Below are 25,452 nucleotides of genomic sequence, written 5' to 3'. Positions count from 1 at the left end.
TGTGAGGTGGGATCTCATCGCGGTTTGGATTTGTATTTCCCTGATGCTGAGTGATGGTGAACTTCTTTTCATGTGTGTTGGCCACTTGGGTGTCTTCTCTGGATAAATGTCTGTTCATGTCTTCTGCCCATTTTTTGATTGAATTGTTTGTTTTTTTGAGTGTTGAGTTTTACAAGGTCTTTATAGATTTTGGATACTCACCCTTTATTAGGTATGTCATTTGCAAATATCTTCTCCCATTCCATAGGTCATGTTTTAGTTTTGTTGGTTGTTTCCGTCACTGTGCGGAAGCTTGTTATTTTGGTGAAGTCCTAATAGTTAATATTTGCTTCTGTTTCCCTAGCCTCAGGAGACATAACTAGAAGCATGTTGTTATGGCTGATGTCACAGAAATTACTGCCAGTGTTCTCTTCCAGGATTTTTATGGTTTCAGGTCTCACATTTAGGTCTTTTATTCATTTTGACTTTATTTTTGTGTGTGGTGTAAGGAAATGGTCCGGTTTCATTCTCCTGCATGTGGCTGTCCAGTGTTCTGGACACCATTTGTTGAAGAGACTTTCTTTCTTCCACTGGATGTACTTTTCTGCTTTGTCAAAGATTAGTTGACCATAGAGTTATGGGTTATTTCAGGATTTTCTATTCTGTTCCACCGATCTATGTGTCTATTTTGTGCTAGTACCAAGCAGTCTTGATGATGACAGCGTGATGATGACAGCTTGAAATCCAGAATTGTGATTCCCCCAGCTTTGGTTTTCTTTTTTAGGGTTGCTTTGGCTATTCAGGGTTTTTTGTGGCTCCAAACAAATGTCAGGATTGTTTGTCCCAGCTCTGTGAAAAATGTTTTTGGTATTTTGATAGAGATTGTGTAAAATGTGTAGATTGCTTTGGGGAGTATAGACATATCATTGATATTCATTCTTCCAATCCATGAGCATGGTATGCCTTTCCATGTGTCCTCCTCCATTCCTTTCATAAATATTCTATAGTTTTCAGATCTTTTACCTCTTTGGTTAGGTTTATTCCTAGGTATCTTACTAGTTTTGGTGCAATTGTAAATGGGATTGATTCCTTGTTTTCCCTTTCTGCTACTTCACTTTTAGTGTGTAGTAACGCAACAGACCTGTACATTGATTTTGTATCCTGCCATTTTGCTGAATTCATGAACCAGTTCTAGCAATTTTTTGGTAGAGTCCTTTGGATTTTCTAGAATATCATGTCTGCAAATCGTGGAAGTTTGACTTTTTCTTTGCCAATTCAGCTATATTTTATTTCTTTTTGTTGTCTGATTACTAGGGCTAGGACTTCCAGCACTATGTTGAATAACAGTGGTGAGAGTGGACATGTCTGTCTTGTTCCTGACCTTAGGGGAAGAGCTCTCAGTTTTTCCCCATTGAAGATGATGTTCACTGTGGATTTTCTTATATGGCTTTTACTGTGTTAAGGTATGTTCCCTCTATCCCTACTTTGTTCAGGATTTTTGTCATGAATGGATGTTGTACTTTGTCAAATGCTTTCACTGTGTCTACTGAAATGACCTTATCCTTTCTTGTGTTGATGTGGTGTGTCACACTGATTGATTTGTGAATACTGAAACATCCTTTATATTGAATAAATCCCACTCAATTGTGGTGAATGGTTTTAAATGTATTGTTGGATTCAGTTCGGTAGTATCTTATTGGGAATTTTTGTATCCGTGTTTGTCAAGGATATTGGCCTGTAGTTCTTTTTTTTAGCAGTGTCTTTACCTGGTTTTGGTATCAAAGTAATGCTTGCCTCATAGAATGAGTTTGGAAGTTTTCCTTTCTTTTCTATTTTTAAAATAGTTTGAGAAGAATGGCTATTAACTCTTTAAATGTCTGGTTGAATTCCCCTGGGAAACCATCTGGTCTTGGACTTTTGTTTGTTGGGAGTTTTTTGATTATTGATTCAATTTAATTGCTGGTTATGGGTCTGTTCGAGTTTTCTATTCCTGTTTTGGTTTTGGTGGTTTGTATGTTTCTAGGAATTTATCCATTTTTTCCAGGTTGTTAATTTGTTGGCATATGGTTTTTCATATTATTCTCTTATGATTGTATTTCTGTGGTGTTGGTTGTGATCTCTCCTCTTTAATTCATGATTTTATTTATTTTGTTCCTTTCTCTTTTCTTTTCTTTTCAAGATTTTATTTATTTATTTTCCAGAGAGAAAGAGGGGGAGAGAAAAAGCAGGGGGAGCAGCAGGTAGAGGGGGAGGGACAAACAGACTCTCTGCTGAGCAGAGGAGAACAAGCAGACTCCCTGCTGAGCAGGGAGCCCATTGTGGGACTTGATCCCAGGACCCTGGAAATTATTACGTGAGCTGAAGACAGATGCTTAACTGACTGAGCCACCAAGGTGCCTTATCCTTTCTTTTTTGTTTTTGGTAAGTCTGGCAGGAGGTCTGGTCTATCAATTTTATTAATTCTTTCAAAACACCAGCTCTTAATTTCACTGATCTGTTCTACTGGGGTTTTTGTTTGTTTGTTTCTGTATTATTTATTTCTGCTCTAATCTTTTTTTAAACAGTTTTATTTATTTATTCGAGAGAGAGAGAGAGAACGAGAAGGAGGGAGGATTAGAGGGAAAGGGAAAAGCAGACTCCCTGACAAGCACCCAGGTCCCTGAGATCATGACCTGAACAGATGCTTAACTAACTATGCCACCCAGGAACCTTGATTCTGCTCTAAACTTTATTATTTCCCGTCTTCGGCTGGCTTAGGCTTTATTTGCTACTCCTTCTCTAGCTCCTTTAAGTGTAAGGTTAGGTTGTGTATTTGAGACTTTTCTTGTTTCTAGAGAAAGGCCTGTATTGCTATATACTTCCCTCTTAGAACTGCCTTTGCTGCAGCCCAAAGATTCTGAGCTATTGTTTTTCCATTTTCATTTGTTTCCATGTGTTTTTTTAATTTCCTTTTTAATTTCCTGGTTAACTTGTTCATTCTTTATTAGGATGTTCTTTAACCTCCATGTATTTGTGATCTTTCCAAATTTTTTCTTGTGTTTGACTTCAAGTTTCATAGTGTTGCGGTCTGATAATATGCATGGTATGATCTCAATCTTTTGGTACCAGTTGAGCCCTGATTTGTGACCCAGTGTGTGATCTATTCTGGAGAACGTTGCATGTACACTCAAGAAGAGTGTGTATTCTGCTGCTTTAGGATGGAATGCTCTGAGTATATCGTTAAGTCCATCTGGTCCAGTGTATTGTTCAAAGCCCTTGTTTCCTTGTTGATCTTCTGCTTAGATGATGTGCCCATTGCTGTGAGTGAGATGTTAGAGTCCCCTACTATTACTGTATTATTATCAATGAGTTTCTTTATGCTAATTATTATTATTATTGTTTTTGTACATCATTTTTTAAAATTAACACATAATGTATTATTTGCCCCAGGGGTACAGGTGTGTGAATCTCCAGGTTTACACACTTCACAGCACTCACCATAGCACATACCCTCCCCAATGTCCATAACCCAAGCACCCTCTCCATACTCCCCCTCTCACCAGTAAGCCTCGGTTTGTTTTGTGAGATTAAGAGTCTCTTATGGCTTGTCTCCCTCCCAATCCCATCTTATTTAATTTTTTCCTTCCATACCCCCCAACCCCCCCACTTTGCCTCTCAAATTCCTCATATCAGGAGATCATATGATAATTGTCTTTCTCTGATTGACTTATTTCGCTCAGCGTAATACCCTCTAGTTCCATCCACGTCATTGCAAATGGCGAGGTTTCATTTCTTTTGATGGCTACATAGTATTCCATTGTATATATATACCACATCTTCTTTATCCATTCATCTGTTGATGGACATCTAGGTTCTTTCCATAGTTTGGCTATTGTGGACATTGCTGCTGTAAGCATTCATGTGCACGTGCCCCTTTGGATCACTACGTTTGTATCTTTAGGGTAAATACCCAGTAGTGCAATTGCTGGGTCGTAGGGTAGCTCTATTCTCAACTTTTTGAGGAACCTCCCTGCTGTTTTCCAGAGTGGTCGCACCAGCTTGCATTCCCACCAGCAGTGTAGGAGTGTTCCCCTTTCTCTGCATCCTTGCCTGCATCTGTCATTTCCTGACTTGTTAATTTGAGCCATTCTGACTGGTGTGAGGTGGGATCTCATTGTGGTTTTGATTTGCATATCCCTGATGCCAAGTGATGTGGAACACTTTTTCATGTATCTGTTGGCCATTTGTATGTCTTCTTTGCAGAAATATCTGTTCATGTCCTCTGCCCATTTCTTGATTGGATTCTTTGTTCTTTGGGTGTTGAGTGTGATAAGTTCTTTATAGATTTTGGACACTAGCCCTTTATCTGATATGTCATTTGCAAATATCTTCTCCCATTCTGTCAGTTGTCTTTTGGTTTTGTTGACTGTTTCCTTTGCTGTGCAAAAGCTTTTGATCTTGATGAAGTTCCAATAGTTCATTTTTACCCTTGCTTCCATTGCCTTTGGTGATGTTTCTAGGAAGAAATTGCTGCAGCTGAGGTCAAAGAGGTTGCTGCCTGTGTTCGCCTCAAGGATTTTGATGAATTCCCTTATTACATTAAGGTCTTTCATCCATTTTGCGTCTATTTTTGTGTGTGGTGTAAGGAAATAGTCCAGTTTCACTTTTCTGCATGTGGCTGTCCAATTTTCCCAACACCATTTGTTAAAGAGACTGTCTTTTTCCTATTGGACCTTCTTTCCTGCTTTGTCGAAGATTAGTTGATCATAGAGTTAAGGGTCTATTTCTGGGCTCTCTGTTCCATTGGTCTATGTGTCTGTTTTTGTGCCAGTACCATACTGTCTTGATGATTTCAGCTTTGTAATAGAGCTTAAAGTCTGGAATTGTGATGCCACCTACTTTGGCTTTCTTTTTCAACATTCCTCCGGCTATTTGAGGTCTTTTCTGGTTCCATATAAATTTTAGGATTATTTGTTCAATTTATTTGAAAAAAAAAATGATGGTATTTTGGTAGGGATTGCATTAAACATGTAGATTACTTTAGGTATTATGGACATTTTCACAATATTTTTTCTTCCAATCCATGAGCATGGACTATTTTCCCATTTCTTTGTGTCTTCCTCAAATTCTTTCATGAGTACTTTATAGTTTTCTGGATACAGATTCTTTGCCTCTTTGGTTAGGCTTATTCCTAGGTATCTCATGGTTTGGGTGCAATTGTAAATACGATCGACTTGTTTCTCTTTCTTCTGTCTCATTGTTGGTATATAGAAATGCAACTGATTTCTGTGCATTGATTTTATACCCTGACACTTTACTGAATTCCTGTACAAGTTCTATCAGTTTTGGAGTGGAGTCTTTTGGGTTTTCCACATAAAGTATCATATCATCTGCAAAGAGTGATTGTTTGACTTCTTCTTTGCTGATTAGGATGCCTTTAATTTCTTTTTGTTGTCTGATTGCTGAAGCTAGGACTTCTAGTACTATGTTGAACAGCAGTGGTCATAATGGACATCCCTGCAGTGTTCCTGACCTTAGTGGAAAAGCTCTCAGGTTTTCTCCATTGAGAATGATATTCGCTGTGGGTTTTTCATAGATGGCTCTGATGATATTGAGGTCTGTACCCTCTATCCCTACACTTTGAGGAATTTTGATCAAGAAAGGATGCAGTACTTTGTCAAATGCTTTTTCAGCATCTGCTGAGAGTATCATATGGTTCTTATTCTTTCTTTTACTAATGTGTTGTATCACATTGATTGATTTGCAGATGTTGAACCAAATTTGCACCCCAGGAATAAATCCCACTTGGTCGTGGTGAATAATCCTTTTAATGTGCTGTTGGATCCTATTGGCTAGTATTTTGGTGAGAATTTTCACATCTGTGTTCATCAAGGATATTGGTCTGTAATTCTTTGTTTTGATGGGGTCTTTGTCTGGTTTAGGGATCAAGGTAATGCTGGCCTCATAAAATGAGTTTGGAAGTTTTCCTTCCATTTCTATTTTTTGGAACAGTTTCAGGAGAATAGGTATTAATTCTTCTTTAAATGTTTGGTAGAATTCCCCCGGGAAGCCGTCTGGCCCTGGGCTCTTGTTTGTTGGGAGATTTTTGATGACTACTTCAATCTCCTTACTGGTTATGGGTCTGTTTAGGTTTTCTATTTCTTCTTGGTTCAGTTGTGGTAGTTTATATGTCTCTAGGAATGCATCCATTTCTTCCAGATTGTCAAATTTGCTGGCATGTAGTTGCTCATAATATGTTCTTATAATTGTTTGTATTACTTTGGTGTTAGTTGTGATCTCTCCTCTTTCATTCATGATTTTATTTATTTGGGTCCTTTCTCTTTTCTTTTTGATAAGTCTAGCCAGGGTTCATCAGTCTTATTAATTCTTTCAAAGAACCAGCTCCTAGTTTCATTGATTTGTTCTACTGTTTTATTGGTTTCTATTTCATTGATTTCTGCTCTGATCTTTATTATTTCTCTTCTTCTGCTGGGTTTAGGCTTTATTTGCTTTCTCCAGCTCCTTTAGATGTAGGGTTACATTGTGTATTTGAGACCTTTCTTGTTTCTTGAGAAAGGTTTGTATCGCTATATACTTTCCTCTCAGGACTGCCTTTGCTGTGTCTCACAGATTTTGAACAGTTGTGTTTTCATTTTCATTTGTTTCCATGAATTTTTTTAAATTCTTCTTTAATTTTCTGGTTGACCCGTTCATTCTTTAGTAGGATGCTCTTTAGCCTCTGTTCTTTCCAACTTTCGTATTGTGATTGAGTTCTAGATTCAGAGCATTGTGGTCTGAAAATATGCAGGGAACAATCCCAATCTTTTGGTACCGGTTGAGACCTGATTTGTGACCCAGGATGTGATCTATTCTGGAGAATGTTCCATGTGCACTAGAGAAGAATGTGTATTCTGTTGCTTTGGGATAGAATGTTCTGAATATATCTGTGATATCCATCTGGTCCAGTGTGTCATTTAAGGCCTTTATTTCCTTGTTGATCTTCTGCTTGGATGATCTGTCCATTTCAGTGAGGGGAGTGTTAAGGTCCCCTACTATTATTGTATTATTGTCAATGTGCTTCTTTGATTTTGTTATTAATTTGTTTATATAGTTGGCTGCTCCCATGTTAGGGGCATAGATATTTAAAATTGTTAGATATTCTTGTTGGAAAGACCCTTTGAGTGTGATATAGTGTCCTTCCTCATCTCTTATCATAGTCTTTGGCTTAAAATCTAATTTATGATATAAGGATTGCCACTGCAGCTTTCTTTTGATGTCCATTAGCCTGGTAAATTGTTTTCCACCCCCTCACTTTAAATCTGGAGGTGTCTTTGGGTCTAAAATGAGTTTCTTATAGACAGCATATAGATGGGTTTTGTTTTTTAATCCATTAGGATACGCTGTGTCTTTTGATTGGGGGATTTAGCCCATTTGCATTCAGGGCAACTATCGAGAGATATGAATTTAGTGCCATTGTATTGCCTGTAAGGTGACTGTTATTGTATATTGTCTCTGATCCTTTCTAGGCTACGACTTTTAGGCTCTCTCTTTGCTTAGAGGACCCCTTTTGATATTTCCTGTAGAGATGGTTTGGTGTTTGCAAATTCTTTCAGTTTTTGTTTGTCCTGGAAGCTTTTAATCTCTCCTTCTATTTTCAATGATAGCCTAGCTGGATATAGTATTCTTGGCTGCATGTTTTTCTCGTTTAGTGCTCTGAATATATCATGCCAGCTCTTTCTGGACTGCCAGGTCTCTGTGGATAAGTCTGCTGCCAATCTAATATTTTTACCATTGTATGTTACAGACTTCCTTTTCCGGGCTGCTTTCAGGATTTTCTCTTTGTCACTAAGACTTGTAAATTTTACTATTAGGTGATGGGGTGTGGCCCTATTCTTATTGATTTTGAGGGGGGGTTCTCTGAACCTCCTGGATTTTGATGCTTGTTCCCTTTGCCATATTGGAGAAATTCTCTCCAATAATTCTCTCCAATATACCTTCTGCCCCTTCTCTCTTTCTTCTTGTTCTGGAATCCCAATTATTCTAATATTGTTTCATCTTATGGTGTCACTTATCTCTCAAATTCTCCCCTCATGGTCCAGTAGTTGTTTGTCTCTCTTTCGCTCAGCTTCTTTATTCTCTGTCATTTGGTCTTCTAATCACTAATTCTCTCTTCTGCCTCATTTATCCTAGCTGTAAGAGCCTCCATTTTTTATTGTACCTCATCAATAGCTTTTTTAATTTCAACTTGGTTAGATTTTAGTTCTTATATTTCTCCAGTAAGGGCTTTTATTTCTGCAGACAGGGTTTCTCTAATATCTTCCATGCCTTTTTTGAGCCCAGCTAACACCTTGAGAATTGTCATTCTGAACTCTAGATCTGACGTATTACCAATGTCTGTATTGATTAGGTCCCTAGCCTTCAGTACTGCCTCTTGTTCTTTTTTTGGAGGGTGAGTTTTTCTGCCTTGTCATTTTATCCAGATAAGAATATATGAATGAGAGAATAAAATACTAAAAGGATGGCAAAGACCCCAGAAAAATGTATGCTAACCAAATCAGCAGAGACCTCAAATTGGGGGGAGAAATAAGGGGGTAAAAAGAAATTTTAAAAATTAAAATATACATATAAAAATTAAAAAAAAATATATATATATGACAAGTGAATAGAACAGAGCCACCCACTTGATTTGGGGTGTATTTTGACCTCTTAGGAGAAACTACCTCCCAAAATGTTAAAGAAAGAAAAAATTATATATATACAAAAATAAGGGTAAACATGATGAAGGGACAGAATATGATTGTAAAAATGAAAATTTTAAAAAATTCTAAAAAAGGAATTGATAACATAAGTTGGTTGGAAAAAGAAAGAAAAAAAAGTGGAGAGAATTTGCTCAGGCTGAGACTAGAACAAAGCCCTGTGCTAGATTTAGGGTATATTTGGATCTATTAGAAGAAATTGTATCTCAACATTTTTTAGAAAAAAAAAAAAACACTATATGTATACAAAAAATAAAGTTAGATACAACGAAGGATACAATATGAATATAATAACAAAGGTTTAAAAAGGTATTTTTTAGAAAGGTATTGTTAAGATAAACTAGTTAAAAATGTTAAAAAGGAAAAGAGGAAAAGTTTAAAAATTAGAATAAGAAAAAATTTTTAAAAAGTTAATTAACTTTGCAAGACTAAAGAATCATGGGGAGAAAGCCATGAATTCCATGCTTTGCTTTCCCCTAGCTCTGGAATTCTGCTGTTCTCCTTGATCAGTGAGCTTGGTCTTGGCTGGATGTTCTTGTTGATCTTCTGGGGGAAGGGTCTGTTGCAGTGATTCTCAAATATCTTTGCCCGAAGCGGAATTGCACCACCCTTGCCAGGGGCTGGGCTGAGTAATCTGCTTGGGTTCGCTCTCGGGAGCTTTTGTTCCCTGAGCGCTTTCTGTAGAGCTCTGGAGGGTGGGAATGAAAATGGCGGTCTCCCAATCTCCAGCCAGGAGGAGCTGAGAGCTCGGAGCCCCACTCCTCAGGATGCCCTTGGAGAAAATCAGTCAGTCCCTCCCATCTCCCTGGTCTCCTGCTGTGCTCCAAGCTCACCCGCCTGTGACCAAGCCTTTCTGTCTCTGCTGCATGGCCCCATTTGGAGTCTCCAATCCCAGCAGATCACTGCTGTGCTCCTCTTCCAGTAGAGGAAAGTGGATCTCCCTGGATCTGCCACTTGTGGGATCCCTGCTCAAAGAGCAGTGGACTGACTGTGCCAGAGATCACGGTTTAAGGTAACCCTGAGCTGAGAGCTCACTCCTTGGCTCTGTCTCTGTAGCTGGCTTCCCCGCTGATACCTGCAGGCTCTGCTACACTCAGACACCCCCGATCCTTCAGTGACCCCGTGGGACCTGAGACCACACTGTCTCTGTGAGGGCTACTCCACTTAGCCTCTGAAGCGATGTCCTTCAGTGCAGCAGCCTTCTAAAAGTTCGGATTTTTTTGCTCCATGGCTGTACCGCTTGCCAGAAGCCGGCCCCTCCCCCCGCAGTCTATCTTCCCATCACTTCGGATTCACTTCCCCACAGGTCCTACCTTTCAGAAAGTGGTCACTTTTCTGTTCCTGGAATTGCTGCTCTTCTTCTCTTCAATCTCCTTTTGGGTTTGTAGGTGTTTGGAATGGTTTGATAACTATCTAGCTGGACTGCTGTGACCGGATGTCATCTCAGTCTCCTACTCCTCTACCATCTTGACTGGTCTCTCCTATGTTTATTATTAATTGTTGTTTATATTTGGATGCTCCCAATTTAGGGGATAAATATTTACAGTTGCTAGATCTTCTTGATGGAACATCCCCTTTCTTATGACAGTGTCCTTCATCTCTTGTTGCAGTCTTTGTTTTAAAAGTAGTAGTCCCACCTAAGTATTGATACTCTACTTTCTTTTGATGTCCACTTGCATGATGGATGTTTCTCCATCCCTTCACTTTCTGCAGGTGTTTTTATGTCTACAGTGGATCTCTTGTAGGCAGCACTCAGTGATTTTCTAACAGCTTTGTTGAGCTGCAATTAATGTACCACACAATTCCCTATTTGAAGTGTGCAATTAAGTGATGTTTGGTGTATCCAGCTTCTGTGCAGCCCTCATTGTGGGAAGTTTGCAATTTGCCATCACTTTGGGCTAAAGCCCTGCACCCTTCAACTATCACACCCCTACCAGCAACAACCAGTTTACTTTCTGTCCTATTTGTTTGCCTACTCTGGACATTTAATATAAATGGAATACATTCACAAATATATGGTCTTGCTCCTGGTTTCTTTTGTGTAATGTGTCTTCAAGGTTCATCCATGTGAAAGTGCTCATCAGCACTTCACTCCTTTCCATGGCTAAATAACGTTCAACTGTATGGACATACCACAGTTTGCTCATCCATTCATCAGTTGATGGATGTTTGGGTCGTTTCTACCCTTTGAGTACAATGAATAGTGCTGCTATAAACATTCATGTACACGATTTGGTATGGACATATATTTTTTAATTCTCTTGGGTATATACTTAGGTTTGGAATTGCTCGGTTGTATGGTAACTGTAGGATCAGCCTTTTTAAAGCAGGAGGCAGAGAGAAAGGGAGAGAGAATCTTAAGCAGGCTCCATGCCCAGCACAGAGCCCAACATGAGGCTCAATCTCACAACCCTGTGAGCATGACCTGAACTGAAATCAAGAGTCGGATGCTGGGCGCCTGGTGGCTCAGTGGGTTAAGCCGCTGCCTTTGGCTCAGGTCATGATCTCAGGGTCCTGGGATCGAGTCCCGCATCAGTTTCTCTGCTCAGCAGGGAGCCTGCTTCCCTCTCTCTCTCTCTCTGCCTGCCTCTCTGTCTACTTGTGATCTCTCTCTGTCAAATAAATAAATAAAATCTTAAAAAAAAAAAAAGAGTCGGATGCTTAGCTGACTGAGCCACCCAGATGATCCCCTATGCTTAACTTTTTAGGACCTGCTAGACTGTCTGCCTAGGTAGCTGCACCATCTTGCAATTTCTCCACATCTTGTCAACACTTCTTATGACCTGATTTTTTTTTATTCTGCCTTCTTCATGGGCAACAAGTGGCATCTCACTGGGGCCTTGATTTGCATTCCCTGATGAATAGTGATGTGTGTTTTTTCCTGTGTATTGGCTGTTTGTCTATCTTCTTGGAGAAATATCTATTCAAGTTCTTTGCCCAGCTTTAATTGGATTATTTCCTTTTTTATTGTGGAGTTATAAATTTTCTGTGTATTTTAAATAGAAGTCCCTTATCACGTATGTGATTTGCAAATATTTTTCTCCCATTCTGTAGGTTGTCTTTTCATTGTGGCAGTGTCCTTTGAAGCAGAAAACCTTTTAGTTTTGATGAAGTCAGATTTATCTTTTTTTTTTCTTTTCTTACTTATACTTTTAGTGTCATATCTTAGAATCCATTGCCAAATCTGAGGTCATGAAAATCTACCCCAGTGTTCATTTCTAAGAGTTTTATAGCTTTAGTGATTTTATTTTGGTGTTTGGTCCATGTGAGTTAATTTTTGTATATGTTGAGAAGTAGAGTCCACTTCCTTCTTTTGCATGTTCATGTCTAGTGGTCCCAGCACCTTTTGTTGAAGAGACACTATACTTTCCCTTTTGAGTGGCCTTAATCCCTTGTTGAAATCAATTGACTATAGATATATGGGTTTATTTCTTGATTCTCAATTGTATTGCACTGATAAATGAATAAATACCAATACTGTCTATCCTTATGCCAGTACCACATCATCTTGATGACTATAGCTTTGTAGTAAATTTTGAAATTGGGAAACGTGAGTCTTCCAGACTTGTTCCTATTCAAGATTGCTTTGGTTTATTCTGCATTCCTTGTAATTCCATATGAACGTTATCATCGGTTTGTCAACTTGCACTAAGACGTCAGCTCGGATCCTGATAGGGGATTACATGAACACATAAATGGGGGAATAATACTGCCATAATACAGTGTCAGCTCTTCTCATCCTGGAACAGGGATGTTTTCCCATGGATTTAGATTTTCTTTAACAAAATAAAAATGATGTTCTATGGCTTTCAGAGCACTAGTTTTGCAGTTATCTTGTTCCTAAGTATTTATTCATTTTATCTAATTTATATTAGTTATTGGCATACAGTTGTTCATAGTAATTCTCTGTAATTCTTTTTATTTCTGTAAGGCTGACAGCAGTGACCCCTTCATTTCTGATTCTCATCATTTGAGCTTTCTCCCTCTCTTCTTCTCTTTTCTATGATCAGTGTAGCTAAAGTTTCAATTTTTCAATCTTTTCAAAGAGACTGTTTTATTGATTTTTCTTTATTATTTTTCTATTCTCTATTTCACTTATTTATGCCCTACTCTTATTATTTCCTTCCTTCTGTTTGTCTGCTGTGTCTTAAAGTAGAAGTTTAGGTTATTTACTTGAGACCTTTCTCCTTTCTTAATATATGTACTTATTAGCTATAAATCTTTCTTAATATATGTACTTATTAGCTATAAATCTCTAAGAAGGGTTTTAATTGCCTCCTGTAAGTTCTGGTATTTTGTTCTTTACTTTCATTTAAAAGTATCTTATGATCCCCCTTTTGATTCTTCTTTGAACTTTTAGTTATTCAGGAGTGCACTGTTTAATTTATGAATCCCCCCAATTTTTTTCTGTTACTAAATTCTAATTTCACTCCATTGTGTTCTATCCATTTTAATGTATTGGGGTTTGTTTTATGGCATAACCTATGTTCTATCCTAGAGGATGTGCCATGTGCATTTCTGAAGAAGGATATTCTGCTGTTGTTGGCCGAGCTGTCTGACAGATCTGTTAGGTCTTTCTGGTTTATCGTGCTATTCTTTGTGTCCTTGTTGATTTTCTCTTCAGTTGTTCTATCCATTGTTGAAATTGGGATAGTGAGGTCTTTAACTAATATTATTGTCTATTTTTTTCCTTTATGTCTGTCAGCTTTTGCTTTGTGTATTTCAGTGTTATTATTTGCATATATGTTTACAATTATTATATATTCTCCATGGATTGACCTTTTTATCATTAAAAATGTCTTTGTGTCTAGTAACAATTTTTGTTTTACGTCCACTTTATCTGATGTGAGTAAAACATGATTATTTTCTTATGGCTGCTGTTTCCATGATATATCTTTTTCTATCCTTTTGCTTTCAATCTAGCTGTATCTTTTACTCTTAAGTGTGTCTCCTGTAATGAGTGTATGGCTTAATCTCAATTTTATCCTGTCTAACAATCATCCCTTTGATTGTATGAGTTAATTCACAATTAATGTTATTATTGATTTATAGTTGGTCCTCATTATTCATGGCTTTTTGCAATTGCAACTTCACCTACTCACTAACATAGATTTGTAACCTCAAAGTCAATACTCATGGTGCCTTCACAGTCATTCATGGACATGCACAGGTCAGCAAAACATTGGGTGTCCCCACATGCATGTTTCCAGCTGAGGTCAAACAACTCTGCCTCTTGCTTCAGCTCATGCTGCAAACAAGTATCCTGTGCTGTCTATTTAAGCCACGTTCTCCAGGCTCTTGTGCTTCTTATTGGTGAGGTCACAGTTTGAAATGGCCTCCTAAGTACAAGAAGGCTGTGATGTGCCTCACAGGGAAAGTGCTTGTGTTAGATAAGCTTCTTTCAGGGGTGTGCTATATTGCTATTGGGAGTGACTTCAGTGTTAAAGAGTCAGCAACAAATAATAAGTATTCATTGTGAAATGATAATGTATATTGATATATATATATATATATATGTACATATATATATATATATACAAATATAAATGTCTCTGTCCCTCATTCTTGCTAATATTTGGTCTTCAACCCCAGTTTCTGACACTGAGCTCCTAAATCCCTTGGAATTTCCTGGTGGTTGGAACGATTTTTGCTATAATGAAGTGATTCTTAGTTGGCTTCAGGATGGGTCTACTCACCAGAAGGACCAAGCTTTGATTAGAAGCTTGGTGCTTTCAGTCCCATCCCCAACCTCAGGAAAGAGGAGAGGAACTAGAAATTGAGTTAATAATCAATCATGTGTGCATGATGAAGCCTCCATAAAAATCCCAAATGTATAGAATTCTGAGAACTTCCAGTTTGCTGAATGTGTCCACATGCCAAGAGGGTGGCACAGCCCAGTTCCACAGGGAGAGAAGCTCCTTCACGCAGGGCCCCTGCAACCTTGCCCTCTCTATCCTTCCATGTGGCTGTTTGTCTCTATCCTAAAAATATCCCTTGCAATAAGTCAGCAGTAGGAAGTCAGTTCTTTTCCAGGGTTTTGTGAGCTCCTCCAGCAAAGTGTTGAACCCAAGGAGGAGATCATAGGACCCTCTTCCTTGTAGCCTAATCACAGGTTATGGGTAACTGGGCATCTACTGTTGGAATCTGAAGTGGGGGTAGTCTCATGAGTCTGAGCTCTTAACCTGGGGTTCTGCACCAGTGTCAGAATGGAACTGAACTGTGGGACGCCCAGAAAGTGTTAGAGAGCTGGCCCATGGGAAAAACCCACACACCTGGTGTCAGAAGCATTACACGTGAGTGAAGAATGACACTGCATTTTTCCCAGGCACAGACATTGATCAGTTGACGAAAATGGGACCAGGGCCCACAGGAAGCTAACTCTAGTTCCCCTAGGAGTGATGGTTAATATTTGCTAACCCAGCACGTGCAGTGATTTTCTGTAACACGTCGCCGTCAGTGGTATGAATGGGCTGTGGCTGGATCTTGCCGGCCACGTCACTGTCTTGTTTCCTCTGTGTCTTGTGTCTCTTATGTGTGTTCCTCTTGTCCTTCTTTGGTGTGCTCTTTTGCGCTTAGCAAATATTTTTGCATGCAGTGTTTTTATTTCTTTAATGATTTTTCACTATTTTTTTTAGTTTTTCCTAGTTTTGCTCTGGGGCTTCCATGTTTATTTTAACATGGCAGAATTAGCTTCCGACTTCCACTAAGTCAATTCCAGTGACGTAAAAACAGGCTCCTTTTCATACAGAGCTCCATCCCTTCTTGTCCCTTTGTGGTCTTGCTGTTACATACACTCCACCTGTCAATGTTAAAAACCTCTCGATATATTGTTATAATTATTACCTAATATGCTTTTATGACTTCTAAGAAGCTGAGAGAAGACAGGAAAGCAAGAGTTGTATTTTCAGCTTTGGTTCTCCTAGGCTTTTGATCATCTCTTGTTCCCTTGACACTTTCCTGTGATCCAAGGTGCCCTCTGCGGTCATTTCCTCTGCCCACTGCAGCTTTGCTCCCACCTGCCTCTTTTGTGTTGTCGAATACATCACCTCACGCCCCAGACCCCGCAATGCAGTCTGGGAGTCCTGCTGCAGGCAGCTGCTTTAGTCGGAAAAGCAAACCACAGGAGACTCAGTAAAGGAGGAAAGCTCGGGGCCACCCTGTCTGTTGTAATCACATGACCTCCTTGACTGGCGAGCTCCGAGTCCTCCTGCGGATCAGAATTCCCAACCCAAGGGACTCCCGACAATGTGTTTTATAAGGTGGGACTGCCAGCATCAAATTCCTTCAGTTTTTATTTATCTGGGAATGTATTCGGACTCATTTGTAAACATAGCTTTGTTGGATAGAGGATTCTTGATTGACTTTTTTTTTCTTTCTTTTTTTTTTTTTTTTTTGTCTTGAGCACTCTCATGGGTCTTTTGTGTGTATCTTATTTGGAGTTCATTGAGCTCTCCAGATCTATGGATTATAGTTTTTAGATAGATTTGGAAGGTTTTAAGCCATTATGTCTTTCAGAGAATAACATTGCTCCACTGAGGACTGATTATCATGTGGCCCCAGGGACAGCCCCCAGCCCCACCCCTCAGAGGTCAGGGACACTTTCAACCCTGCAGCCCACTGGCCCCCAACAAGCCGTGGATGGAGCCCCGCAGCTCAGAGCATCACCAAGGGTCCTGCCCTTGCCCCTTCAGAGACTTGGCAAAAGAGAGTGACCAAGTGTCCATGAGGACATGAGGGCCCATGCCAGAAGCTGTGTACCCACCTCAGTACACAGGTCTCAGTACTGGGGCATGAAGCAGTGGAGCAAACCCATTGCCTGTCATGGTCCTTCCTACTGTGCTAGCCTGTAGCCTTTACCACGGCCCCTTCTGTGAGCCCATCTCTGTCCCCAGGACACTTTCCTCATACCTGCCCCAGGGCTCACTCCTGGGAGACATGCCCCATCAACACCCACTACAGCCAGCAGCACCAACCCACAAAGTGCCCCTGGCCCACAGCCAGCCCAGCCGAGCGTCTCTCCCTTTGCTCAAAGCCCAAACTCTCGGGCGCCCCATCCTCATCTCTTCCCTTGAGGTAGAAGGGCAACCCCTTGTGGGTTGGAGCACAGGCTGTCATTTTAAGGAAATCACCTGATTTCTTTGGTCTCTACAAAAGCATCAAAGCATTTTTACTGTCTTTCCTCTGGGGACAAACACAGGTCAGGATAGGCTGAACTACACTCAGTGCCACACAGGCCAGCAGTCTCACAGCGAACCAGCACCAGGAACACATCACAACACTAAACACCAACAAGGAAGGGAAGGCTTCACTAAGCCTACTGTTGGGACAACATACACATCACGGTGGGTATAAAAGCCAGCAGCCTGAGCACCTACCATAGTCACGCACTCACACTCACACACACTCACACTCTCAGCCTCCTCCAGCCCCACCGCCCCACCATGGCCGCGTCCACCCTGTCCGTCTGCTCCAGCGACCTGAGCTACGGCAGCCGCGTCTGCCTGCCCGGCTCCTGTGACTCCTGCCCCGACTCCTGGCAGGTGGACGACTGCCCAGAGAGCTGCTGCGAGCCCCCCTGCTGTGCCCCCCCCTGCTGTGTCCCCAGCTGCTGTGCCCCCCCCTGCTGTGTCCCCAGCTGCTATGCCCCCCCCTGCTGTGTCCCCAGCTGCTGTGACTCCAGCTGCTGTGCCCCAGCCTCCTGCCTGACCCTCATCTGCACCCCTGCGAGCTGCGGGTCCAGCCCCTGCCAGTCAGCCTGCACCAGCTCCTGCCAGCCCTCCGGCTGCAGCTCATCCCCCTGCCAGGGAGACTGCTGTGTGTCTGTCTGCTGCCAGCCCGTCTGCTGCACCCCTGTCTGCTGCCAGGCCTCCCCCTGCTCAGCCTCCTCATGCTGCCAGCAGTCTAGCTGCCAGCCCTCCGGCTGCAGCTCCTCCCCCTGCCAGGAAGACTGCTGCCAGCCCGTCTGCTGCACCCCTGTCTACTGCAAGCCCGTCTGCTGCACCCCTGTCTGCTGCAAGCCCGTCTGCTGCACCCCTGTCTGCTGCACCCCTGTCTGCTCTGGGCCCTCCCCCTGCTCGGCCTCCTCCTGCTGCCAGCCCAGCCCCTGCTCCTCGTCCTGCTGCAGACCGTCCTCCTGCGTGTCCCTGCTCTGCCGCCCCGTGCGCAGACCCGCCTGCTGCGTGCCCGCCTCCTCCTGCTGTGCCCCCGCCTCCTCCTGCCAGCCCAGCTGCTGCCGCGGGGCCTCCTGCGTGTCCCTGCTCTGCCGCCCTGTGGGCTCCCGCCAGGCCTCCTGTGTGCCCGCCTCGGCCCAGAAGTCCTGCTGCTGACGGGGTCCGTCATCCCCGGGGCCAGCTGGGCTCAGGACCCACCCAGTGACAGTGGTCCTCCCAGCCCCCTCAGTCCGGTCCTGACCTGTTAGGTGGCTGCCCACACCCGGGACAGGGTCTTCCATGCGTCCACTCTGCTGACATGACCTTGACCTTATAGCTCCCAAGAACGCTGACCCCGCTGGTCCCCAGGGCTCCTGCTCCCAGGAGGGGCCTCCACACTTCTGGGTCCCCCGTCCTTCCCTCCCAGTTTCTCGGCTCAGGTCCTGTGACCTCAGCTGCTGACCTCTCAGCGCCTGCTCAGACACCCCAATAAACTCACTCACCAGCGCATCTGCTTCCTTTCATCCGACCCTCATGGGGGTGGGGGTCCAGGGGTCTGACCAGACTTTGGTCTCCTCCACCCAGGAACATTTCTAAAAATGAGGGACTAAGAAATCCCACAGGCAGGGCCCCAGGGTGGGAGGCACGCCCTGGCCCAGGAAGGTCAGGGCTGCTGGACCCTGCGTGCCCAGGGCTTCCCGAGGCTGGCCACCTGCACACGGGTCGTGGTCTGGGGGTTCTCAGCCCCTGGCCCGTTTCCACCCACAGCCCCAGCTGGGCAAACTGGCCCTAGACCAGCCGGCCTGGGTCTGCAGGCAGCACAGCTCCTATGGTCCTGGGGACCCCCTGGGGTCCTCCCGTGCACTGTACCTATTTAGCAGAAAGGTGGTTGCGTGGGGGAGGCACTGCTCCCATCAAGATGGGGAAACACGGACTGGATACCTTCCCCCCCGAGACCAACTAAGAGCACTAAGACCATGAAGTCAGGCTGTCAGATCCTGGGCCTGAGGTTCACAGAACAAGCATGGGGGGAGGGGAAGAAGCAAGGTGCATGTCCCAGCTGGCCCTCCCACCAGCTGGAGAATGTGTCCAGCCCCCATGAAGGAGGGCAAACCCAGTGGAGCGCCAAGAACCCTGATGGAGTTGGGAAGAGGCCCAGGCAGCCAGGGGTTGGGCTTGGGGTGAGAGCGCCGGAGAAGAGACCCTGTCACAGTGGGTCTCTCTACCCTGAAATTGCCCTGTGCTCCATCTGCCCCTCCCCTGCAGCCGCGGCACCTGCTGGTCTCCTGTCTCCTTAGAGGGGTCCTTCCTCGTGCACAGAGCATGGAGACTTCTCAGACTGGCTGTTTTCAGTCACTCACAGGCATGTGAATTTCCTCCCGGTTTCTTCCTGGCCTGATCGCACTCTTTTTCTTCTTTTTTCTTTTTTCAATTTGTTTTTCTTGATGCCAAATACACATAACCTCGTCTACCGTCCTAACCAGTTTCAACGCAGAGTTCAGCGGCGCTTAGTACATCCTCAGTGTCGTGCCGCCATCCCCACCATCCATCTCCAGGACTCCTCTCATTCCCGGGAAGATGAAACCCTGTCCCCTCGAACACTGCCTCGCCAGCCCCCTCCCCCAGCCCTCGGCGCCTGCCCTTCCACCTTCTGTCTCTGAAATTCCTCGCATCAGTGGAATCATGGAGTAGCTGTCTTTCTGTGACTAATGTCCTCGTCACGCTTCAATTATGCTGAAGTCAGACCTGCTTCCCTTTTAGGGCCGACGGCGAGTCCGCTGCGTGGATGGCCCGCGGGTGGGCCCTGGGCTCTGCTCTTGTCAGTATCGCTGCTGTGAACACCGCCGTACAACTCTCTCTTCAAATACCTGCTTTCGGTTCTTTTGAACATATACCTGTATATTTACTGGATCGTACGGTAACTCCCCTGTTAATTTTTCGAAGAACCACCCTATAGATTTCCACAGCGGCTGTACCATTTTCAGCTCTCACTCACTACACAGGAGGGCTTCAAGTTCGCCACATTATCATCAACATGCGATATCTTCTCCTTGTTACAATATATCTATTATATATAATATCCAGGGGCGCCTGGGTGGCTCAGTGGGTTAAAGCCTCTGCCTTCGGCTCAGGTCATGATCCCAGGGTCCTGGGATCGAGCCCCGCATCGGGCTCCCTGGTCAGCGGGGAGCCTGTTTCCTCCTCTCCCTCTGCCTGCCTCTCTGCCTGCTTGTGATCTCTGTCTGTCAAATAAATAAATAAATAAAATCTTATATATAATATCCATATACAAAGATGTCTTCTCCTTGTACGTACATTGTGTTTGCATTTACAGAAGTCTTATATATATTATGTATCTATCGTAATGGGTGTAAGGGGCTTGTCACTGTGGTTGGACTTAGTTTCTCTAATAGTGAGTGACATCAAGCATCTTTTCATGTGCTCGTTGGTCACAGAATTTGTACATCTTCTGTGTCTATTCACGTCCTTTGCTCATTTTTGAATAGGGTTGTTTGGCTTTTTGTTACTGAGTTTTGGGAGTTCTCATGCATTTTAGCTATTAATCCCTGATCGGAATGTGATTTTCAAATGTTTTCTCCCATGTCTTTGAGTTACCTTTTATTCTCCATTGGTATTGTCTTTTGATGCAAAAAATATTTAGAGTTTTCATGAGGTCCAATTTTTGTTTTGTTTTGTTTTGTTTTGTTTTGTTTTGTTGCCTGTGCCGCTGGTGTCATTTCCAGGAAATCCTTGTGAAATCCAATGTTGCGAAGCTTTCATCCTGTGTTTTCTTCCAAGAGTTTTATAGTTTTAGGTCTTCCATTTATGTTCTGGATCCATTTTGAGTTCATTTTTGTGTGTTGTGTGACGTCGGGGCCCACCTTCATTCTTTTGCACATGGGTCATCAGTTTTCCCAGCACCATTTGTGGAAAAGACTGTCCTGGGGCACCTCGGGGACTCAGTGGGTTAAGCAACCGCCTGTGGCTCAGGTCGTGATCCTGGAATCCCAGGATGGAGTCCCACATCGGGCTCCCCACTCAGTGCGGAGTCTGCTTCTCCCTCTGACAGCTCCCCTCTCATGCTCTCACTCATTCTTTCTCCCACATAAATAAAAAAAATCTTTAAAAGATAAGACAAGACAAGGCTGTCCTTTCTCCGTTGAATGGACTTGGTGTCCTTGTGAAAGCTGATTTGACCTATAAGGTGAAGGTTTATTCCCGGACTCCGGTCTATTGCATTGGTCTATATGTCTCCCGGCCACCCTGTTTTCACGTCGACATCATCCTACTTTGATTACTGTAGCTTTGTGGCTCTGAAATCAGGAGGCGCGAGTCCCCAGCTTTGTGTTTGCGGGACTGTTTCAGCTCTTCAGGGTCCCTTAAGATTCTATATGAGTGTGGGTGGTTTTGTGTTTCTGTGAAAATGTCATTGGGATTGTTTTTAATTAACATACAATGTATCATTTGCTTCAGGGGTGCAGGTCTGTGACTCATCAGTCTTACACAATTTCCAGCCCTCACCATAGCAATTACCTTCCCCAGTGTCCATCATCCAGCCACCCCATCCCCCTACCCACCCCCCCTCCAGCAACCCTCAGTTTGTTTCCCGAGATTAAGAGTCTCTTAGGGTTTGTCCCCCTCTCTGGTTTTGTCTTGTTCCATTTTTCCCTCCCTTCCCATGTGATCCTCTGTCTTGTTTCTCAAATTCCTCAAATCAGAGAGATCATATAATAATTGTCTTTCTCTGACTGACTTACTTCGCTCAGCAGAATACCCTCTAGTTCCATCCCCGTCACTGCAAATGGACACCGTCACTGTGATTTCAATAATGATCGCATTACGTCTGTAGATTGCTTTGGGTAGTCTGGACACCTTAACAACACTGAGCCTTCCCGCCCGTGAACGTGGACTGTCTTTCCATTTATTTATGTCTTCTTTACCGTCTTTCACCAACGTTTCATAGATTTCGTTGTATAGGACTTCCCCCTCCTTGACCAATTCCTTTTATTTTATTCTTTTTTGAAGCAATCATAAATGGAATTATTTTTATAATTTCCTTTTGGGGTTGTCCATTGTTTGTATATAGAAATGCAACCGATTTTTGTGTGTTGACCTTGTCTCCTGCTATTTTTCTGAATTCATTTACTAGTGCTAACACGTCTTTAGGATTTTCTATATATAAGGTCATGACATCTGTGAACAGGTGTGATTTTACTTATCCCTTTCCAATCTTCACTATTTATTTCATTGCTACTATTTATTTCATTGTCCAACTGCTCTTGGGAACCTCCAGTACCGGGATGAATAAAAGTGGCTAAAAGGGGCATCCCTGTCCCGTTCCTGATCTTAGAGGAAAAGCTCCCAGTCTTCCCTAGTTGAGTACGATCTTTGCTGAGGGGTTTTCACACAAATATTTTATTATGCTGTGGTAGTTCCTGCTTTTCCTAGTCTGTTGAGTGGTTTGCCATGGAAACGTGCTGAATGTCGTCAAATGCTTTTTCAGTATCGATGGAGATGAGCCTGCGCTGTTCTCTTTATGCTGGTAGCGTGGGGTTTTATACTGACTGATGTTCATAAGTGGAACCATCCTTGAATTCCAGAAACGCGTCCTTCATGCTCGCGGTGTGTAATCTCTTCACTGTGCCGCTGAGTTCAGTTTGCTAGTGTTTTGTTGAGGACTTTTGCATGATTTTTGTAATGGATGTTTGTTTGTGGTTTTCTGCCTGGCTTTGTTATCAGGGTAATGTAAGCCTCATAGAATGAATTGGGGAGGGTTCTCCCCTGTTCAATTTTTTTTTTAAAGCTTATAGTAAACTAGGAATAATTGGAAAACCTGTTAACCTGATAAAAGACAACTGTGAAAAACTTATAGCAAACACCATACTTAATTGTAAAAGACTGAGAGCTTCCCTCCAAAGATCAGGAAAAAGACACAGATGTCCTCTCTCACGGCCCCTACTCAACACCATACTGTGCAACCAGCAAGAAGAAATACAAGTCATACACATTGGAAATTAAGATATACAATGGTCTGTATTCACAGAGGATGTGAGTGTCCACATAGAAAACCCCAAGAATCTACAGAAATCTCCTAGGAATATGAGAGAGTTTAGCAAGGTTGAAGTGTGTAAGCCTAAAATAATTAAAATTAATCGCATTTCAATATAATAGCAATAAATCATTAGAATTGAAAAATTTTGTTTAAAGGCGTGATTTACAACAGAATAAATAATGGAAACTTGGGTATAAATCTCAGGGAATAGGTACATAATGAGAACTACAAAAAAAAAAAACGATGAAAGAAACTTAACAAGACGTTAGTCAATGGAGAGCTAAACCATGTTCGCAAGTGGGAATATTGTCCTATCAGTGAGCTTGACTCATCTATAGACTCAAGCCAATCCCAAACCACGTCCCAGTAGCAGTTTTTGTCAGTATGAACAAGCTAATCCTAAAATTATTTGGATAGGAAAGGAGCTCAAATATCCAAACCACTTGAAAATGAAGAACAAAGTTGAAGGACGTCACCACCCGACTTCAAGATTTTCTATAAAGCCACAGTACTCAAGGCAATGTGATGTTGGCAAAGGAATAGAAGCAGGCAGGTCCAGAGACAGAACAGAAGCACAGATGCACGCGAATACAGTCAACTGATTTTGGACCAGATACATGCAAAGGCAAGTTCAAGAGACAGAAGTGTGCTTGGAATGACTGGGCGTCCAAACCCAAAAACCCGAAAAGGATCCTTGACCCATACCTCACACTTAATGTAAAAACTTCATAAAAACTGATCATAGCCCTGGGGCGCCTGGGTGGCTCAGTGGGTTAAGCCGCTGCCTTCGGCTCAGCTCATGATCTCAGAGTCCTGGGATCGAGCCCCGCATCGGGCTCTCTGCTCGGCAGGGAGCCTGCTTCCTCCTCTCTCTCTGCCTGCCTCTCTCCCTACTTGTGATCTCTCTGTCAAATAAATAAATAAAATCTTTAAAAAAAAAAATTAAAAAAATTAAAAAAAAAAAAAACTGATCATAGCCCTAAATGTAAAATGTAAACATTTTAGACTTTTAGAAGAAAACAGCAGAAAATTGTTGCAACCTTGAGTTAGGCTTATAACCGAGAGCATGATCTGAAAAAGACGAAAATCGATGAAGGGGCTGCCCAGCCCTCAGCCCCGGAAGCCCACGCGGGTTCTGCTAAATGAAAGAAGCCAGACCCCAAAGGCTGCACACTGTCTTTATAGAACATTCTGGAAAAGCCACAAGTGCAGTGACAGAGAGTCGGTAGCCGCAGGGGTTTGGGGCAAAGGGAGGTGTTGCTAGGGTAGGGAGCACGAGGGACCTTCTGCATGGCTTGGGGGCGGTGCGTGGGCGACCGCCAGGACTCAGGGCCGAGCGCCACCAAGTGCGCTGTGCGTGGAGGGAGGCGGGGAGGACGGTGAGCCGCGGCTTGGCTCTGTCAGGTCAAGCGGGCGAAGTTCTTCTCCCTGAAGGTGGTAGGACTGCAATCTGCTTTTGGCGGATTTTCTTTTTCTCTGATTATTTTCTATATCATCCTTCTCTTTGTTTCTGCGTTGACTCTGCTGGACCAGCTGGTCTGGGGATGCTTCCGCGAGTGGTGTTCGGGCGGCAGTTTTCCAGAACAGCTCTAGCGTGGGAAGGGCTGTACCTTCTGCTCACGGGCGGTTTCACAGAGGCCGTGGTCCGACCCCTCCCCCTGCAACGTTGGAGATCCGGTCGCACGTCTTCGCCGAGCGGCGGGCCGATGCCAGCCTCTCTGGAAACATCTAGGGTGTTGAGGTCGGTGAGAGAGCACGCCCGTGTGCCGACACGTGCACCGATTTCTGTCCGTCTCCTCCCACGTTTGGTCAGAGCCCCACGTCCGCACACCCCAGTGCCCTCTGCTCTGGGAAACGTTCCCGGTGGCTGATCCGTCTTTCCCGAAGTCTCGTGCGGTGAACACGGGATCTTGAGGGCATCTTCATTCCTCTGAAGTTCTCCACGTTCCTTCTCGGTCATTCCGGGCTGAGACATGTTGTCCGCCTTCCCACTCAACCTTGATCGCCGCCATGCAGCTCTCCGTGTGGGGGGCACCGGCAGCTGACGCGCACCCCTGTCCTGGGTGTGCGTCCTGTCTGCTCCAGGGCTCTGGGATTCACAGCCCTTGCCCCCCCCCACCCCCAGCAAACCACAGCCAAGAGCAGGACGCGGTGGGCAGCCCATCCGGCCCGGGGCTGCAGGACACTAGGTTGTTCCTGCGCTGTTTGCTTAAAGACCTAAACAAAGTCAGGGGCCAACCCCGTCCTCAACCACGACAGGCATTTTACAAGCAGACACTCTCGTGTAAATAAACCGGCGGTAATAAGCACTCCCAGGGCTCAGCCGACACAGCAACGAGGAAGGGGAAGTCTCACGGAGCCTCCCGCTGGACAACACACACCTCGGCGGGTATAAAAGCCGACAGACAGCCCAGCGCCTCACACACACACTCACACACACACTCACACTCTCAGCCTCCTCCAGCCCCACCGCCCCCACCATGGCCGCATCCACCCTGTCCGTCTGCTCCAGCGACCTGAGCTACGGCAGCCGCGT

The 25,452-nt window shown here is 43.7% G+C and overlaps 2 protein-coding genes across 4 annotated transcripts in view; both read left to right on the top strand.

The window, feature by feature from the left end:
* LOC111155760 (thrombospondin type laminin G domain and EAR repeats) overlaps positions 1-25,452 on the top strand; it is a 164,260-nt gene that overhangs the window by 114,415 nt on the left and 24,393 nt on the right. The gene's annotated exons all lie outside the window — the stretch shown is intronic.
* LOC111155762 (keratin-associated protein 10-3-like) lies at positions 17,156-18,040 on the top strand. Of its 3 annotated transcripts, none has more exons than XM_022516148.1 (3): positions 17,156-17,298; positions 17,389-17,528; positions 17,595-18,040. In XM_022516148.1, the coding sequence occupies exons 1-3, from the start codon at positions 17,156-17,158 to the stop codon at positions 18,038-18,040; spliced, it is 729 nt and encodes a 242-aa protein (XP_022371856.1). The 3 variants fall into 3 exon arrangements, with proteins under 3 accessions (XP_022371856.1, XP_022371855.1, XP_022371854.1); XM_022516147.1 differs by having other exon boundaries at positions 17,156-17,339; positions 17,409-17,674; positions 17,732-18,040; XM_022516146.1 differs by having other exon boundaries at positions 17,156-17,674; positions 17,732-18,040.

Source organism: Enhydra lutris, unplaced genomic scaffold, assembly GCF_002288905.1.
Source record: "Enhydra lutris kenyoni isolate GAN:26980312 unplaced genomic scaffold, ASM228890v2 scaffoldscaffold43, whole genome shotgun sequence".
NCBI lineage: Eukaryota > Metazoa > Chordata > Mammalia > Carnivora > Mustelidae > Enhydra > Enhydra lutris.
Note: the sequence above shows the minus strand (reverse complement) of the source record. Positions and strands in the feature narration are given on the sequence as shown.